General features: G+C 43.2%; 1 protein-coding gene across 1 annotated transcript in view; it reads left to right on the top strand.

Annotated features, from left to right (window-relative positions):
- adarb2 (adenosine deaminase RNA specific B2 (inactive)) overlaps positions 1-19,208 on the top strand; it is a 266,657-nt gene that overhangs the window by 156,496 nt on the left and 90,953 nt on the right. Inside the window, exons 2-3 of the mRNA XM_050057205.1 lie at positions 4,345-4,431; positions 5,321-6,273. Of these exons, the coding sequence (XP_049913162.1) occupies positions 4,345-4,431; positions 5,321-6,273 (1,040 nt within the window). The remainder of the gene's footprint in view (positions 1-4,344; positions 4,432-5,320; positions 6,274-19,208) is intronic.

Genomic DNA, 19,208 nt, shown 5'->3' with positions numbered 1-19,208 from the left:
TTCTCACCACAAACAAACAGCACCAGAGTTTGTTTGTAACCGGACCGAGACCACCTCTTCAAGAAGGTCTTGGTCCAGAGACACCCAAGTGCGATTGCTGTGTTCACACCTTCCCAAACAAACCGCACTTAGGGAGCAAACAAACTTGAATTTGATTGAATCAAACCGAACAGGGCAGGGTGTGAAAGCACCCTCAGATCACAGTGAGTTCTGCATGGATTTCCATCCTGCATTAACTTGCATTAACTGCAATATTAGACCAATGCGAATCAGTATCTCTGTGATTTGGGGTCATATTTATTTATTTATTTTATTTTTTGCAAGTTTTATTTGTTTGTCTTCCCCACGCCTTTTTTCTACCTCTTTCCCACTCCAGAATAATGGACACAATTATAAATGAAAGCTTTGACAGCATTTTCATCTTATTACACAGCATGAGACCCTGAAATTCATCAGAAGAGCATTAGACTTGAGGTGTCAGTTAACCTTACCTAGAACAGCATCCAGTTCATCAAAATAAGGACACTTAATGGGGTCTGAGCTGGCCTCCTTATTGCTTTTAAAGCTGTCACAGTGCTTTCTTTGCAGGTAGTCCAGCCTTGACGTCATAATCAGGGGATAACGCCAGTAAATTTAAGTAAACTGAAGACTTTACTTATTCTGAACGAACGCGCCACATTGAATGCAGATGTGGTTGGTTAATTTCTAAATCACATGAGTAGGGATGCACCATATTGGATTTTTTGCCCATATCTGATATGCTGATATGTAAGAACTCATTTGACAGATAACAGATACAGATATCGATATATCCACTTTCTTCCCTGCCTAATTTTGGTGATCATAAACTCTCTTCTGCAGTGGAATTCACTCTTATCCTGATGGCCCACAAGCAGATGGAGACATGAAATTTTCAATGTGTGTAACATTAATTTATTGTGAAAATTAAGAAAAAGCATGTCAGCTGATTCCAGTATTTCATTTTAAAGCCAATATCGGCCAATACCAATAACATGACAATGTTTTCATGCATCTCTACACAAAAGGTCCTCTTTTAATAGTTGTCCCTTGCAAGTAGGGATCAAGTTTTGTCTACTTACAGGAAGTGGTTTGACTTGACAGCACCGATTACAAAAAGAGAGTTAAATAGAGTGGCAGTTTTCTCTGGTATGTTCAAGAGGTGAGCGGTAACATTACAGCCAACTTAGCACACGACTATTTCACAGAGCACTTGTCATCGCAGTGGAAAAGATAAATCATCTCGTCATATTTAGCAACCAGATGTAAAAACCTGCTTCTTGTTGTGATGGGTGGCAAAGATAAAATTGTTTTTGTTGCTCTTACCTGGATGTGCAGGATTTCTGTAACTGTCAAACACTCAGATCTGTATTCACACAAGAGCAGTACAACAGATCAATACAGTATCAAACTGCTGGCTTCTGCTTTTGTGCTGTGAACCTGTAGATTTGAGTGTTAAAAGCCTCAGTATATTCTCTACAGAGAATAAATTTGCTCACGCTCATGAAAGGGTCCATACTATGTGTGTCTGGTCACAGCAAGCTTTGGTATCTCATGCCCAGTGGGTCCTTTGACTTGGCAGAAGCTGTCGAGTGGGTGGTTTAGACCCCTCAGCAATACAGGATTATCAAATATACATTACAGGCATTTCAGGCCACAGTGTGAAAGCTAAGGCCCCTGTGAGTTAACTGCCTGTAATTTCATGCTTGATGTGAACATTTGTCTTTCACGCTACAAAAGAATTGGATACATTTTGTGTACAAATGCAAGAATAAGCTAAGATATGGTGTACCGGCCAATAGCACGTCCCTGACACCTCTAATTTTCCCCTTTTGTAAACACACCAGACAGCCATGTTTTTACTGTAAATAGGGCTTTAGGGGCTTTAAAAACAATATAGTCTGATTTGAAAATGGTCCGGATAATGACCCTGTATGGCGAGGGAGTCGTTTAGGGCCAAATTGCTGCTTGTGTTGGGCTTTAGTCCGTAATTAGGTCAGAATGCAAATGCTTGTATTGTGATGTTGGCCCACGAGGACTCACGCATCTCCAGCCTCAGTGTTTAGAGTGTATCCATGTGTGTCAGAGTGACTCATTGAGCCCCTCTAGTGCTGTCGAGCTGTGAGGAGAGAGAGAGAGAGAGAGAGAGAGAGAGAGAGAGAGAGAGAGAGAGAGAGCACCGGGGGCCCAGCTCATTCACAACCTTGCGCTCTTATCAAAACATGTTTATTGCACTGTAATGTGGCGCCCCGCTTATGCAGCATTTAGCTCCCTGATATTGTTGTTGCCGCGGGCCTGAATCCTGCTCCAGAACTGTGGTGGAGGCAGCCGAGGCAGCTCGGAGGGGGTCTTGACCTCAGGCTCACCCTCTAACCTTCCGCACACCTACATAAACTCATTTTACCTCATTTTCTACCTCCTGCTTTTTTCCTACTTCATCACCTCCCCCTACTTCTGTCCACCTCCAGGTTCCTCCCTCCTGTTGCCTCTCGCTTACCTTTCTCTTTTATTGATCATTAGCTGTTGTTGGGGAGAGAGAGGGGGTGTAATTAAGGAGCCAGACTGGTCTGTCAATTCTGCTCAGCGCTGCATGCAGTGCACCAGACCAAGCAATGGCCCTAATAGGGCTTCACACTGTAAACAACACGCACACCTGGACAGCAGCAGGCCCCAGGGAGAAACAGGAGAAAGACACTGTCGACAAGTTGGCACTGATAAAGAAAGGAAGTTTTGTGTGTGTGTGCTGAAGATTTAAAATGGCTATATAAAATCCAATCAAACAAAAAAATCTGATGCAACACAATACACATTTAGTGTACACATACATTTAGTATTGCATTTCAGTGTTGTCTTTCAGAGAGCATATTAGCTTTTCATATTAGTTTTCATGAGGAGGTGCGGGGGAGCTTTTGTGAATTAGAGATGCATTTTTTCATGCCAAAATGATAAACAGTCAACTGTCCAGTAACAGCTCAGGGGTGGGGCCATGGGCGGAGCTTCGTGTCGCTGCCATCAGCTTATCATTTTAAGATTTTTCATGTAATTATGATGCAGTAAATCCATACATTAAAGTAAACTACATATAACAATGAGTCTCATGCACGATTTCTTCTTACGTTACGTTATAGCCTGACGTGCACCTCCCCAGAAATATAACCACACCTTGCAGCAACGCAGACCTCCTGTCTATTTCTATAAGCTGAAACCATTTCCCTCAGTGGAAGCCAATTTTTTATTGACTTGTATTTCGCAGATAAGAAACAATAAATTGTGAAGACAATAAAGCCTCCACAAAAATAGCATTTTAAGTCTTGTGTGTGATTTATCCTGGCTTCATATGAGCAGAGGAAATCTATGCTAGCTCCTAGGCTAATTTATACAATGTAAAATGCCATAGGCTTGTGCTAATAACGTTAGCATGTTGTATTTGTTTGGAAAACGTGTTTAGTATAAGACAGTTGTTTTGTCAGTGAACCTTGTGAGTTGTAATGGAGCCGAATTTTATAACATTACCTTTGTTAAATGTTGCTGTTGTCCCTGGCTTCATATGAGTAGAGGAAAAGTCTGCTAGCTGCTAGGCTAATTTATACAATGTAAAATACCATAGGCTTGTGCTAATAACATTTTGTGGGGAAAATGTGTCCAGCAAAAGACAACTGTTTTATATGTGAATGCTGTGAGTTATAGTGAAGCTGATTTGTGTACTTGTGTTTGAAATTGTTGCTATTAAGCCATGTTTAATGTGTGTTTGTATTTAGATTTCTTCGTTGTCCCCTACAGTTGTATCTCTCTTGAACTACACCACAACGCCTCCACAATCTCCAGTGGTACTGCTCTGTTTCATTCGTATCTGTAAGCTTTCAGAAAATGTGCACGAATACGGACAAAAGGAACCCAGAGTAAGGACAGAAGGCATCGTCCGTCTCCGTATCTAAAGTTGTGCGTAAATGAGCCCTTAGAACACTTGGAAGCTGAAACCTCTCAGAGAAAAACATTAGGATAAGAATATGAATGCATGAGGCCCAGTGTGTATTGTGTACCACTTTTTTTATTTGATTTATGTTATTAAGGCATTTTAAATCTTCCATGTGTGTGTATGTTGTTGTACAGGTTTGTGTTTGTCTTCTCATATGACCATGTGTGCATTGTGGTCCATGCGCGGGCAACAGAGACGTGGCCTTGTGTGCATACTCCCTGCTCACTTATGTTCCATCTCTGTCCCCGTGTTGGGCCAACACTGATTCGCGGCTTTAATCGATAAAACTATCAAAACATCTCCGCCGCTGCCCTCTTGTTGACTCTGCGTGTCTCTTGTCTCTCCTCCAGAGAAAGTCAGTATGCTGTCAGCATTGATCGCTCCCTTCAAGTACATAAGCCCTGGGACCAGCAGCACAGAGGACGAGGACAGTTTAAGTAAGCTGCTGCCTCTTTTCTTTCTCTCTGTCAGCGTGCTGCGCTGACTCCCTCAGTGGCAGGCCTAATATGGAAATGATCTCTCTGTCACACACATAATTAGTTATTTGAAATGGGGTATTTGATTACGCACGCATGTCAGCTGGTGTGTTAAAATGTGTATCATCTTTAAAAAGTGAGCTTTGAGTGTTTGTGATAAATAAGTCATTAGACAGGTACATTCACTATCATGTACAATCTGCCTCAGCCCACTGGTGACTGTCAGCACTTGATCCCAGCCTCCCATCCCACCATTAACATTCCTGTGGCATGATCTGAACACCCTATTTTTGTTCATTTCCCATCAGAAATGCAATACGCCACCACTTCCCCGTAACTAGGTTTGAAGAGCGTATCACAGCTGTTCAGACTCCGCTCTCACAGAGGATAGAAGTGTGAAATAAAGCGGGCTACAGACATTTCATCCTTTCTTGGAATGTCTGCCACTTGATGTGATCCCCACCCCCATTACAAATAGGATTGATGCTTTGCATTGGCCACGGGGACCAATGTTTCCCACTTACGACACAGATTCAGAACCAATTTGGAGGCAGATTACAGAATGATTTGGCAGATAATATCGCCATTTTTAGGGGATTTGTATTTGGATTTTAAAACACTTAAATATGATAGAGCCCTGTGGTATGAAGTGGGCTCAGCTCAGGGAGATGATTGTAGATTTGTTCATTACCATTTCATTGTGTATCAAGTGGCTCAATCTTGCCTGGGAGATTTTTCTTGATTCATTTTGTTCAGCCAGGATAAATGTGGATGTCACACAGTAATGACAGCCTTTTCACTATCTTTTTATCACTTTTACATTGTTTCTGTTTCCCTGGTTGTACTGCAGGCACCAGCAGTGCAGAGGTAAAGGAAAACCGCAATATTGGGAACTTAGAGGATCGCTCCATAGGACCTGCAGAGTGCCAGTCGCTTTTCTGCTCCGACTCTGCGAGGAGTGGGAGCTCTGGTCTGAAGAGGAAACGGCCGCTGGAGGAGGACAACAACGGGCACTTGTGTCAGCTCCGCCTCATCTATAAGAAACTGTCCTGGTCTGAAGCACCAAAGAATGCTTTGGTGCAGCTCAATGAGCTCCGGCCGGGCCTGCAGTACCGCATGGTGTCTCAGACGGGGCCAGTCCATGCTCCTGTCTTCTCCATCGCTGTGGAGGTGAACGGGCTGACTTTCGAGGGCACGGGCCCCACGAAGAAGAAAGCTAAGATGAGGGCTGCTGAGCTGGCCCTCAAGTCCTTCATCCAGTTTCCAAACGCTCCTCAGGCCCACCTTGCCATGGGGAACATCTCAAACCCCTCAGCTGACTTCACCTCAGATCAGGCGGACTTTCCTGACACGCTTTTCAAGGAATTTGAGTCCTCGCCGTGCTCCGACGGCCTCTCGCTCTGCAACTCAGCAGCAGAGAGCGAGCTGCTATCGAGTGAGCTACTGAGACATGGACGGTTGCTCCGCCACACCTTGGACCTGATGGTGCAGGCTCAGCAGAGGCTAGGTGGAATTGTTCCAGAGCCAGAGGCCCCCAAGAGCCCCGTGGCGCTGCTCAATGAGCTCCGGCCGGGCCTGCGCTATGCCTGCCTTTCGGAGCGAGCCGAAGGCCGACGGCTGCGTAGCTTTGTGATGGCGGTGCGCGTGGACGGGCGGATATTTGAGGGATGCGGTCGCAGCAAGAAGCAGGCCAAGACCCAGGCAGCCCAGTGTGCACTTCAAGCCCTCTTCAACATCAGGACAGCCCCTGAGGGGAGAATGGGCCTCAAAGCCAGCAGGAAGAGCTGTCCTCATTTACCCCAGGTGAGTACAGACACATCCCCAGCGCCTGTCCTCTGCTAAGCTTCTTTGGCAGCTACTCCACTTCCTACAGGGGCCTGTAATGACCAAAACAGCAGGCGTGCAGCGAAAAGCCAAACACCTTCCAACAAGTAATTAAGGAGGAAAGGAGATAGGAGCTAAAGCGAGCAGGGATGGAAGGAGACATGGTGGCAGCGCTGATAAAGAATATGTGTAAGCAAGCTGGCATTTACCTTGTGTCAAAAAATAGTGCATATAGTGAAAATACAGTTCACAAACATGTGCGCATGTGTTTGTGGGTGCATGTTTGTGTCTCCTGCAAAGCCTGTGTCTCGAGTAAACAATATCTGTTTGTTGGTCTATTTAAATAGAAAATCGTGTAAATGAAGCTAATTATTGTCCTTGTGCCTCTGACACGAGAGAAATCTGCATTGCCACCCAAATGAGGTTTTTTTTCGGTGTCTTATGTGTTTGTAGAGCTGTAATTGGGAGAGTTTTGTAATTTTGCAAGATCTCCTGTTTCCTCATGTGTGGCATCACAGTGTCTACAAACATTAATTCAATCTGTTGCCCAAAGGAGATAGAAAAGCAAAGAGCAAATCGACAAACAAACCACCGAGCCCAATCCCATGCTCATTTACCCAAATATGTAAATAGCAATCAGAGCCAGGAAACTAGTTTTTGAGAAACTTGAGGAAATTGGGGAGCCTAAAGACATAGTGGCTGGATTGGCTGGCACTTGTTGACAGCCATTTAAAACTTCATTTCAGCTGAAGAATTTCATCTAAAACAAAACTGCCCTGAGTAGATAGTCACACTGATTTTAGTTGTTTGCTATTGTTTGCATAGAGGGAAAATCTTATATCCAGGCTGTCCAGAGACTTCATTTCAAACTCTGCAGAGAATCCACACCAAATGTTTGAGTACATAGAAATGCAGAAATGTACGTACGCCCTGTTGTGTGCACGTGGATCAGTATCATTTCCCGCCCTCTATATGCCCACATCCAACCTGAAATGCTCAATGCAAAGCACCTCATGATTCTTTACAGTGAATCAGTGCATCAACTGAATGTCACAGCAGTATTTATGTTTACTGCAACCACACTGATTGCCTCACCCCCTCCAAATATGATCGTGACAATGAGTGGTATCCCCCACCTGGGATATCATTTGAAAATTGATTTTTGATAGCTGGACACAATTTATTTACTTGTTTAAGTTTTGTCATGGTGAACTTTGCCTGCACATGATTAGGACTCATACTTTATTTACAGACGTTGCTAATTTACACAATCCATACAGTATGTGCAGGTGTTGAGGTGACTGGAGAAGGCAGTGTGTGTGGGCCTCCAGTGACAGCACAGTCATGTTAACTGCGACCATTTTACACACAAGAACTCTATGAAAACTTAAACGGTACTTGGTGAGATACAGTTATTGAACACTATTGACCTCGGGTTCTGCAATTCCTTAATGCAATTTGATCTAATCTTGGATCTCTATAATAGTAATTTCATCACTTAGAAACGCGGTTGAGGTGAGAAGGACTCAGTATGTTCATGCTTAATATCGGGGAAAGCCAAGCCAGACTTTCCTGACTTCTGCCCCCCTGCCATCATCCTAACATTTCAACAGGTAACCAGGAGTGTCAGTGTCGTACAGTGCGGCCCTCTGCTCTGTGCTCCGGGGGCAGGAATATGGTGGTGAGACAGCGCTGATGAAATTTTGGGCAGAATTTGATTGGAGATTTAAGTTTGCTTCTACAGTTGAGGTGCTTATTGAGTGCAGGGTTTCCCACACATTTATTTAGTTGTGGCAGGTCGCCCCGATACCAGCATTTGTCGCCAGATATTGATTCCAAAAGTGAAGCTTAACTGTTCATCAATATATATGGAAATATGATATTCTATTTCACAGGGTTATCATTTTGGTGTTTGTTTTTACAACCTACTTTGGATGAAAGCTGCTGCATTGCCAGCGTTGGGTCTTAAAGTTTGGGTTCACCGGCCTCTGCAGCAGCCGCTCCTCTTATCAGTCAATCAGTCAGATCTGATCAGCTTTGAGTGATCTGACCACAGTGTGATTGACTGATCAGTTCTTCATCCTGTAATTCAAACTCAACAAGCTGCTGCTGAGGGGAAAAAAAATACTAAACATGAAGAGTTTTGCTTGCACTGCGTTTTCGGACTTACAAAAACCTCAGAATTCATAAAGGGGGCACAGAATGATCACAAAAGGACACACACACCAAAACAGTATGCTGATCCGCCCCCTCCCATTATACGTTCAATGATTCCTCTCAGATTTAATTCCTAAAATCTGGCTTTAATTCGCAGCTTCATTATCTGCGTCGCCAATTTCCCCTGTTTGTGCAAATGGGTCAAAGTTTCCATGAATTTACGCGCATTTATTTGTGAAATGCTTGAAAGTGGCGCAGCTACACACATTTGAAGCACACATTTTTTTTTGCATACACAACTGTTATATATATGAGGCCCTGGATCATTGGCATGTTGGCATCTGACAGTGAAACTGCAAACTGTCCGTCTACTATCCTACTACAACACAAAGGAATGTGCACAGCACCACACCCTCCAAGTCTTGACAGGAGAAATTAAGCCCATCCATACACATCCAAAGCGTCCTTCCCCGAAAGTCTTTCCTTGAAGCCTTTTGTCGACACACACACGCCACCATATTGTGCTCCTGCGCATCCTGTAGGATATGTGTTGTATTAACATTCTTTTCCAGTCTCGAAGAAAAAAAACTGGCGAGAGTGTCCTTCCCCAGAGCACGACATCAACCCAACAAACCTGCACGTTTGCCTGGGAGAAACTTTTTCTTTTTCTCCCTGCTGCCACGGTGTCTAAAAGGATTTTAAGAGGATTTGCCGCACCCGTTTAGTTCCAGAAAGCACTCGCTTGTGGAATTTCTTGAAAGTCAGCCGTGTTGTCTGCCAGGCTCAAGAGGCATTTTATTATCATCAGGAAAGGACAAAAGCGCACATACAATATGTATGCATGCATGCATGCATGTGGGAATAAACATGTGACCGGGCGTGTGTTTGTGGGAATGATTTGCTACATGTCTGCACTGTTGCGTAATGTTAATGCAGAACCCTCCAGCTCACATACACTCTCTCTATGTTCACATGAGCCAATCTCTCTGCCAAGCACTGATTGCATGGGCAGTGGTTGACTACACTGCAGATGTGAAGCGTAATGTGGGGGTGGTTGCCAGCTGTAGCCTGAGGGTAATGCAAATGTTATGGTGGTATGCCAAATTATGTGTGCCACCTTACTCCGTTCTCTTTTCCCAGAATTCCCTCTGGCTTGTACCTGTTGCACCGTAAAGCTTTATTGTTGGCTCTACACAGGATGTAACATCAACTCCTCTCCTGATCAAATAATTAGAAGCTTCAATCGGATGTTGTTGGTTTCTTCTTTAGTTATTCACATGCCGCTGTTCTTTGACACGTCATTGCTATTAAATAGTGATTTATTTTAACTTTATGTAGTGTTGTCAAAAATATATATGTATCGATACATAGTGATGCTGAATATTTAAAGTGGTTTCAGTGCTCATGTTCCGCAATATCGATACACCAGTAACATTAACTCACTATCTGCCGAAAAGTAAAAGTCCATGACCTGCGCCATTTCTGAAAACCTCAGCAAACAGGTCACAAGTAGTGATGGCCAAATGAAGCCTCATGAAGCATTTTCTTTATTTTATGAGCTCACTAGATGGCGCTTTTTGTTCAACAAAAGGTTGAAAGCACACTGAACTGCCATTCTTTGAGCCTCTCTCTTTAAACCATGAGCGCCATCTAGTGGGCTCAGAAAATAAAGAAAATGCTTCATGAGGCCTCATTTGGCCATCACTAGTCACAAGTTCGGAAATACCTCATAAGGGGGGAGTTCAGATGGACTCTTCTCGTGATCACGGCAAACACTAAACTGCCACTACAGTGCTTTTTTTTTAATTAAATCATGTAAACATGTTCTAGTAAAAACCCCAAATACAAGTGTGAACCTGAAAGTGAACATAGTTTGGGACCTTTAAAGATGCACCCAGCCTCTCTAACAACCTGTGTCTATGTGCACACCGTCTAGTTACACGATATGATTCCTCCTGGCAAAGGAGGCAATGGGTTATCTTTCTTCTTTTTGGTGGAGAGCTTTCATACTCAACCTCTTGATTGATTGGTTTACTTTAATAAAGACCCACAGGGTAAACCACCAGCTGACGTCTAACACAGAGTCAGAGGTAAAGCCCAGGGTTCGGACAACACTGCTACTCTCTTCTTGTTAAAAAGAAGTGAGGATGCAGAGAAGACGAAGGATCCAACACCTGAATATATTGATGGGGGACAATGAAAGTAAATAGGGTAAGACAGGGCAGTAATATGAGGGTATTACATTAACTCAACAGACTGGAACATGAGGATGAGGAGCAGCATTAGTCCTTCAAACTTGGGCTGAGCAGAACAGGAAGGCTTCATCCGCCCAATGAAATATTTAATCTCACGGAAACTGCACGGTGCTGTATTGTGCTTCACATACATACCACGGAATAATACAGCCAGAGTGACAAGACAAGCATACTAGTGCACTTTCACACATACAATAGACTCCCTAAAGTAATATAGCCTACACTTTTCTTCATGCCTCCTACGCTTATGTCTATGAGAATTGACTTTTTAACAATCATAGCAGAAATGAGGCACTGGGCCAAAGTCTGCTTGACATTAAAGAGCTATTTATCTTCCAGCAAGTACTTTAATTTTTTATTCCTTCATTTAACCTTTATTTATCCAGGGAAATCAAATGAGAATGCATTCTGCAGAGTTACCCTGCCTTGCACTGACTTCACTCAAATTACTCATAGCACAGAGACACCTAGTACAACCACAGTCGGATACATTTGCAGCTGGTGACAGTAACAGTCAACTGTTTTGCTCAACAGCACAACTTCAGTCAACCTGGTCACCACTATAGTTTAACTACACTCAGCGGCGTTAGGGTGAAACATGGCAGGATAAGAACGAAAGTTAAGGAGCAGACTTCTGAAAAGAGTGGGCGGTAGAGGTGTGACGAGGTTAGAGTGAGAATGTGTTGCCTCAGTACTGGTTCAGTTGATTCATTACCTCAGTAAACATTTTTCTAATGAATTTATGGTCTCAATCGCTAGTTTCAAGCCTTCTTCAATCCAGCATGATCTTTATTTTGTAAATTAAAGTCCCGTATCGCGTAAAGTAGACCATAAAGCAGGCTATACTTCAGGGCGTGGCTTCCTTATGATTGACAAGTCGGTACCACGGCCGTGTCGTGGGATTTATACTTCGGCATCAAATTGACCCTGAGCCTGACATGCACCTCCCCAAAAATTTAACTACATGTCGCAGCGACGCAGACCTTCTACCTACTTTTGTAAGCTGAAACCATTTCCCTCAGTGGAAACGAAGCTTTTATTTACTTTAATTTCACAGTTAAAAAACAATAAATTGCGAAGACAATAAAGCCTCCACAAAAATAGCATTTTAAGTCTTGTGTGTGATTTATCCTGGCTTCATATGAGCAGAGGAAAAGTCCACTAGCTGCTAGGCTAATTTATACAATGTAAAATGCCATAGGCTTGTGCTAATAACATTAGCATGTTGTATTTGTTTGGAAAATGTGTCCAGATAAAGACAAGTGTTTGTCAGTGAATGCTGCGAGTTATAGTGAAGCTGATTTGTGTACTTGTGTTTGACACTGTTGCAATTAAGCCATGTTTAATGTGTGTTTAATGTGTGTTTTGAATCAACTAAACTTAGAGGTGTAACTGCAGAGTGGCACAGACACACCACCGCACAAGTATAAATGCTCACAACAGCGTGGGCCACGTGCATAGGCTATGGCATAGGCTCTGCATAGAGATGACGCACAAGTATAAATCCTCCTTCAGATCCACAACCTCAGCTTCAACCCTACAGCTCCGCCCTCTTGTCCAAACATGGTCGGTTCTGACTCCAAAAACCAAGAACTCAGGGTGTCACAATGGGTAACCTCAAACCAATGGATGATGTCACAGTGGTCACATCCACTTCTTTTATACAGTCTGTGGTTGTTAATGACAGCATTTCCTGATATATTTAGTATCTGAAGAAATGTTTTCAGGGTAACACAATTTCCTCCTTACTTTAAAAGAAAAATGTAATTTCCTCTAAAAATATGTTTGTGGTTGCAAATTAGTAGCACAGTATGTACATTTATTTCTGGGAGACAGGGCTGCTGCCACCAAATATTTTTTCATCACAAATATGAAAAAATAAATCAGTTCCCTGCTCTGCGATCAAAGTACTGAGACTATTCTCCATTCAGCACAAATAACATTCAGCTCCCCTCCATCATCCCTAATAATTTCTGTACAGTCCCTGACCTCAAGGTAACATTTTCTTTTTGAATGTAACTCTGAGTCTTTATTATTAATCAGTCAGCAGGAAGCTGTTCTTTAATCGTACCCACAGCACTCTAGTTACCGGAAAATGTCTTTGCCCTAATAAAGCCTGCACAGTGAAGTGAGAAAGTGCCGGAGTAATCCTGACACCCATTTCACCAAGTGGAATGATTACCCCACTGTTCAGGCCTTGATTGGCCACTTAATCTCCCCTCGCCGTCACAATGCGCTGCGTTGTTGCCAAGTCAACTGAGCCCAGGACTTGTGTGCAGCAGTGGGAAGGCACAGAGTCAGCAGGTCCACGTGGAAGGACAGTACGGAGGTCAGTGGTCAGGACGCCGCGCTCTGCCACCTTGGATTAAGGTCCATTTGAATAGGGAAATGTGCTCGGTGGCAGAGCAGAATGAAAATGAGGGTTAATAGAGGAGAGGTTGAGGAGAGAAAGCATGAAAAAGCTGCAGATGAAAGAGCCAGCGTATTTGTCTCTCGGTTATTACAAACATATAAAAAGCAGCTGAATATGTAAATTTTTCATCGTATCAGCTGAGATCGAATGCGACTGTAAATTGTCTTTATTGCGGTTGAAAATGAATTGATTAAGTTATCTCTAAATGTGAACCATCACAGATAGAGAAGGATACAGACTGGTCAAGTAGAGTAATTTCCCTGCCTCCGCCTCGGCAAATTGAATATGATTTCAGACACGCGAAGGTGACCCCTGTCAGCCGCTGAGCCTCTCGCAGATTGTTTTCTTTGTCTAATCTCTCCCACTTCTAATCTGTCTCAATATAAACAGCTGTGACAGGCTGATCATTAATTAATATTGCCACAACAAATTAGCGACAGCGATCGCCCAGCCAAGCACCCTGTCTAAGATAGAAATCCACCAAGTGGGAGAGAGAGAGACAGAGAGAAGGTGTGAACAACACATTAGAGAGGAGTTGATTAACAGCTTCGGAGACCTTGCAGATAGTGTTACAGCCTCAGCATGTGGACAGTGATGGCAGCAGATACACACAAAGTGACAGCTACGGCAGCAGACTGTACCCACAGGATCAGCTGTGGTTATCACCATTAGTGGTGCAGTGCAAATAGACTGATGAAACATCTGCATCCGTCACTTTCTACTGATGCAGCCAAACAGAGTGCCTCTTGCAGTTGATGTTCCTAGGGTGGTAATTTAGACATGTAAAGGATACATCTGGGCTTTTTTTGTGGTTTTAGTCATAATTTTAATCAGTGATAATAATAAAATCATACTCACAAGGTTAATATTAATTGTACAGATTGTAGGCGAACTTCAAGGTTAATTGAATTTATTTGGAAGTGAAATAAAAGGCAAAGAGTAAAACTGTCATCTAATGCTGGCCTTACTCCAAATGACTTTTCAAGCGATTACTCTGTGGCAGACAAATTTTTCAATTTCAATATAAAAGCATCCGTTTTATCTCAGTTGTTTGGTGTAAGGTGGTCTTCAAATTCAGTCAGAGCTGACTTCAGTTAGTCTTTTTTTTTCATCTTAATGATCCGATAAATCAAACATGTTTGATATCATCGTCTTGGCTCATGCAAACACTGAGGTTCAATGACGTGAACATTGGCAACAACCAATAGCTGCGCTCTCTCCAGCACCAAACAGGAAGCAGCAAACTGGGTAGAAGTTTCAACTGGTTGCAGTGCCCTAGACGCTACTGAATTGCCCTAAATCTTACACACTGTTACTTTAATTTATCAATTTGTGAGGTCTGAATTACAACAAACTAAATCTAAAATCTAAAACTAAAACTAAACAAAATCTAATTTCATTTATACATCTTTTGATTTCTTTCTGTCAAAATGAGTCAAGCTCTTCTGCATGAAAGTCCACATTTCATATTTAATCTTTAAAACTTATACTTCGGTTTACCTATTGGCAAAATGTGGATGAACCTAATTCACTTTAATAACCATATTATACATAAAAGCTACCACTGCACAAGACCACATATGCACTACTAACTGTCAAGCCCAGTTCAGACCAAAGATTTGCGACTAGCCGAAACTGTCTCAGAACGTTGCAGAGGAAAGTTGCAGCGGTGAACTGGCCCGTCTGAGCTTGACTCAAGCCAGCTGATGGTGTCACCTGTGACTCAGCTGGTCAAATCATCGACAACTGGTTTTAGAGCATACAGTACATCACCTGTTTCAACACCCAATCAGCTTGTAGTGAAGTCTGCTGGTCAAGTCAAAATGACACACGAGCCCTCTGTTTCCGTCCTCATTGTGTGCCGGTGTCGGACGGTGGGTCGCTGCTGCTGCTCGCTGTATGTGCTCATGTTTTTAGAACGTTGCAGAACGGCACATTGTAAGTAGTTGCATGTTTCAACTCGTCTTGGCGAAAATCTTTGGTGTGAACTTGGATTTGTCCAAAATCATTCTTAAATTCAGTTAATATAATCTTTAAAAGCATTGAGGTTAGGTGACTGATACCTGTAGATACAGTGATCTGGATGTAGAGTTGTAATATGGAGAAGACATTCAACTTCGCCGCCTTTTACTTCCTGTTCGATGGCAGAGAATGTCTCTTTTATATCATTGACGGCTGAATGCGAGAGATGTGCATGAGTCTTTTGGCATATTTGACTATTAATTGATAAAATAATTACTAGGTTAATGGATAATGAAAATAATCATTAGGTGTCACCCTATTGTTGCAGTGTCCCCAGGTTCCTAAAACTCAGCCACAGCTTTGATGAGTACAACATTATCATAACTGAAAAAGTGGTAAAACTACACTTATAATACCCCGTCTGTAACAAAATGGAGGTATCTTTTAAAGAACACCAGTCAGTGTTGTATTTCAAATTAATCCCGATAACTGACCTTTGTAAATGAGAGCCAGGAGGGAGTTCCTTATATGCATTCATAAAGTATCTCATTACAATTTGTCACTTAGCGTACAATAATAATGTGAGCAAAAAGCCACTGTTTGCCTCTGGACTGTCAGTCTGCCCTTTTAGCAGCCACTTACCTCATCATGTGGTATTTAAAGAAGCAGCGGCATGGGAGAGTGGAGATTTGTGTGTGAAATTACCGAACAATAATGTTTCCCCGTCTGAATGGGAGCACCCTGTACATGGAAAGGTTAGAATCATCCTCAACTGTCTAATATGTATGCAAAATATGACCTATGAGGCTGCAGGCTGTTGAATCTAATGTACCGCGTCAGCATGCAGCTTTGAGGGAAAATCCCTTAGCAGGGAGGAACTGAAATGGGGTTGGTCGGGTCAAGTCACCTCGCATATACTGTAAAACGCCCCTGTAATCTATTCCCAAAAAGCGTGGCGCTCCTGTCTGCACCTCTGCTCGCCCTACAGTATCCTACAAAGTCTTCATTGTTTGTGACAGTCCTCCGCTCCTCCCTTTCCCCCTTCCTCCCTCCTCCTTTCCCCTCCACAGCCCCTAGCTGTGAGCCGGAGCATGGCTATAATCGTTTCTGAAGAACCTCTCACACTTCATTAAAAGCATAATCAAGTTCATTACAATTTCATAGGCGTTCAGGTACCAAATGGCTTCCAATAAATCATGACTATTGGTCCTGTGTGGCTGGCATGTGTAGGTTTATCTCTGGCTCTCAGGCAGGAGAGAGGGGAAGAGGAGGGAGGAGAGGTCTGGATGTCTGGCCTTTAAATGACCTTCCAGCCCGGAGCAATGGACCGTTCTGTCACACACGCTGAATGGAGTCGCGCACACGCCCAAATCAGCATGCATCACAGCAGGGGAGATCAAATCGTTCATAACGCCAACACGGTGACGTACAGCAAGCAGATCAACAGATGTGGCACCAAAGTATTGTTTTATATTTAACACACATACTACAACCAGGCCAAGCTCCTGTTTTATCTTCAGCTATTTTAAATGATTATTTACCTTTATATCCTCTTGTTTTGATAGAGAGGCGAAATCCCTCCTCTTCCGGTGTCCCCCATGGGACCTTATCTCAGTGTTTGTCAGTTTAAGAGATAATTTGCAAGTCAGTGTCGCAGGTCTGTCATAGTACCATTTAGTTTTCTGTGAAACTGCTAAGTGAACTGCATCTCTAGTTAACTCACCAACATGGCTGTTACCTTGGCACAAATGTAACATTATTTTTCTTTTGATGGTTTGATTTTATGCAAACAAACTGAAGCAGCATTTGTTATTATGACAAATCAAAAAGTAGCCCACATCAGCCATATGATGACGTGATGTACGTAGTTTTATGTTTGTTTATATACAAATGGAGCCACTAGTGTCTGACAGGCCGTGCGCAATTTACTGCTGAGCTGAGCATGGCAGCAAGAAGGAAATCAATTTCAGTCAAGGTGCTGCAAGTTGTGTTGTTTACTATAAAGTTCATGTGTTTTTTGGGGTGATGAGAGGAGACATGGTAGTGATAGTCTCTCAAGAGAACTAAAACTGCACCAATATGGCAACATTTTGGATTTGAAGTCGACTAAAGAGGTCTCATACCTGACATCGAGTGACTTAAAGGGAAATTTCGGTTTATTTCAACCCGTCTCCTATCATCCTAAATTTGGTTCATGTGACTAGTGACATACAGATAATAGTTAGCATGTTAGCCGTTAGCCTAGATACAACCGTAGCGTCAGACCTGTTAAAACGTAAGTGAACGGGCATCCCTTCAAGGGCAAAGTTAGTCCACTAAACAAGCTTTTTTTCCACAAAGACCGCCTCATATCGTTAGGATAAATGTCAGAGAACATATAGAAAACAACATTTAAACGTGTTGTCTTACCTTACCGGTGTGCTGCCATGTTTGTTTACCATTTAGCTCTGCTTTCCAAAGCGCGGCCGAAATATTGCGAGAACAAGCGGCGATCTCATAGCGTGCCTGAACAAGCAGCAACAGCTGGAGGGCAGAACCGGACGGTCGCCTGAACGGAGGAGGAGGAGGAGGAGGAGAGAGAGAGGCGCAATAGGTAACGTTAGAGGACGAGAGAGGAGGAATGGCTGCCACAAGGCTGCGTAGCTCTGGAGATTGGTAGTCACTTGAACCAAATTTAGGACGATAGGAGACGGGTTGAAATAAACCGAAATTTCCCTTTAAGCAAGAAGTATACTTGCTGTGTGGCCAAACGTACGCGTACACGGTGTGCTGCACCTGTGTGTATACTTGCTGCAGCACGAACGCTAGTCGATGCAGCCAAAACGTCTGATACTGGTGGTCTCTGCTAGGGGCAGACCGCAGCACTCAGACACAGAGGTCACGAAAAGCAAAGAAGGCGGTGACAGTGTATTTCCGGATAAACACAAACATGGACACTCTCGATGAAGAGGAGATCAGAATTTTATTGCTGTTAAGATCTCGGCAGAGGAAAAGGTGTTGTCCCTGACGCCATCGGAGATGGTATGTGCGGCCCCTTAACCAATCACATGGGGAGTTGGTATGTGCGGCCCCTTAACCAATCACATGGGGAGTTTGTTTCCCTTGTTTTACCCATGCGAGCAACCGATAAGGAAAAGCATAGGGAATTATTCTTCTTTGGAGTCTTACGGTGGTTGGTATCCTTTACGTTGCATTACTGCCATCTTCTGGGTCTACCTTGCTCCTACATCTTTCATTCCATTATATCCTTTTCACCAGTCTACCTCCGACCTCACGTTCACAGTCTCTAGGTATACTTCGCATGAGCACCTCTAGTGTTCATGTCAATATTGCATCTTGCATACGCGTCACGCTACCTCACAGCAAAGTGTGCGGTCTACGCGCCAAACGACCGCAAAATACGTGTGGCAGCCAAAAGTGCGCGAAAACTGCACGCGTTTCATGCAGCAAGTATACTTTAGCCTTTAGTGCGCTGTGTGGAGCTGAACTTTTGTTGCACACCCTGTTAATATTTATTCCTGTCACGCAATTTGAAAGCTCAGCAAAGTACGAGGAATTGCTGATTCATGAAGTTGCAATGAGAAATTATCTATGCTATACTTCATTTCAATGCAAAAAAATACGTTGTTAGCTGACGGGAAAGTTTCTGGTAAATGGCCGTCACTAATAACAATCTAGGCTACTTGTTGTTTGCCATATTGTGTCATTTCCACTAAATATCACAGCAGGTGATTTATCTTTGTCTCCAGTCTGATCTTGTGCACATAGCTGAGAGGTACATGGTTTGTTTACATGGTAAAGCAGGAGTGTGTATTTCATGAATTCACTGTGGACAGAGAGTTCTGATGTTACATGGTGAGACGTGATAGTCAGATACGCGCTTGCTGTTGGGACACAGTATCACTATGTTCCACTCAGGAGGGGCTGCCAAGTGTGTGACAGTGCGGCACTTAGTGGTAAAATTCGGTATACTGGTCTGGTTTAGTATTTAACTTAATATCAAACTGCATTGAATATTTTTACACCGTTCTTTCGCCGTTGACTGCCACACGTATTTTTACCAAAATAAAGTCCCACTGCGGTCCACCGAAAGGGGAGGGACTTCGCAGAAGTAAGATGTCAAAACA

The sequence above is a fragment of the Epinephelus moara genome, chromosome 11 (assembly GCF_006386435.1).
Source record: "Epinephelus moara isolate mb chromosome 11, YSFRI_EMoa_1.0, whole genome shotgun sequence".
In the NCBI taxonomy this organism is placed as follows: Eukaryota; Metazoa; Chordata; class Actinopteri; order Perciformes; family Serranidae; genus Epinephelus; species Epinephelus moara.
Note: the sequence above shows the minus strand (reverse complement) of the source record. Positions and strands in the feature narration are given on the sequence as shown.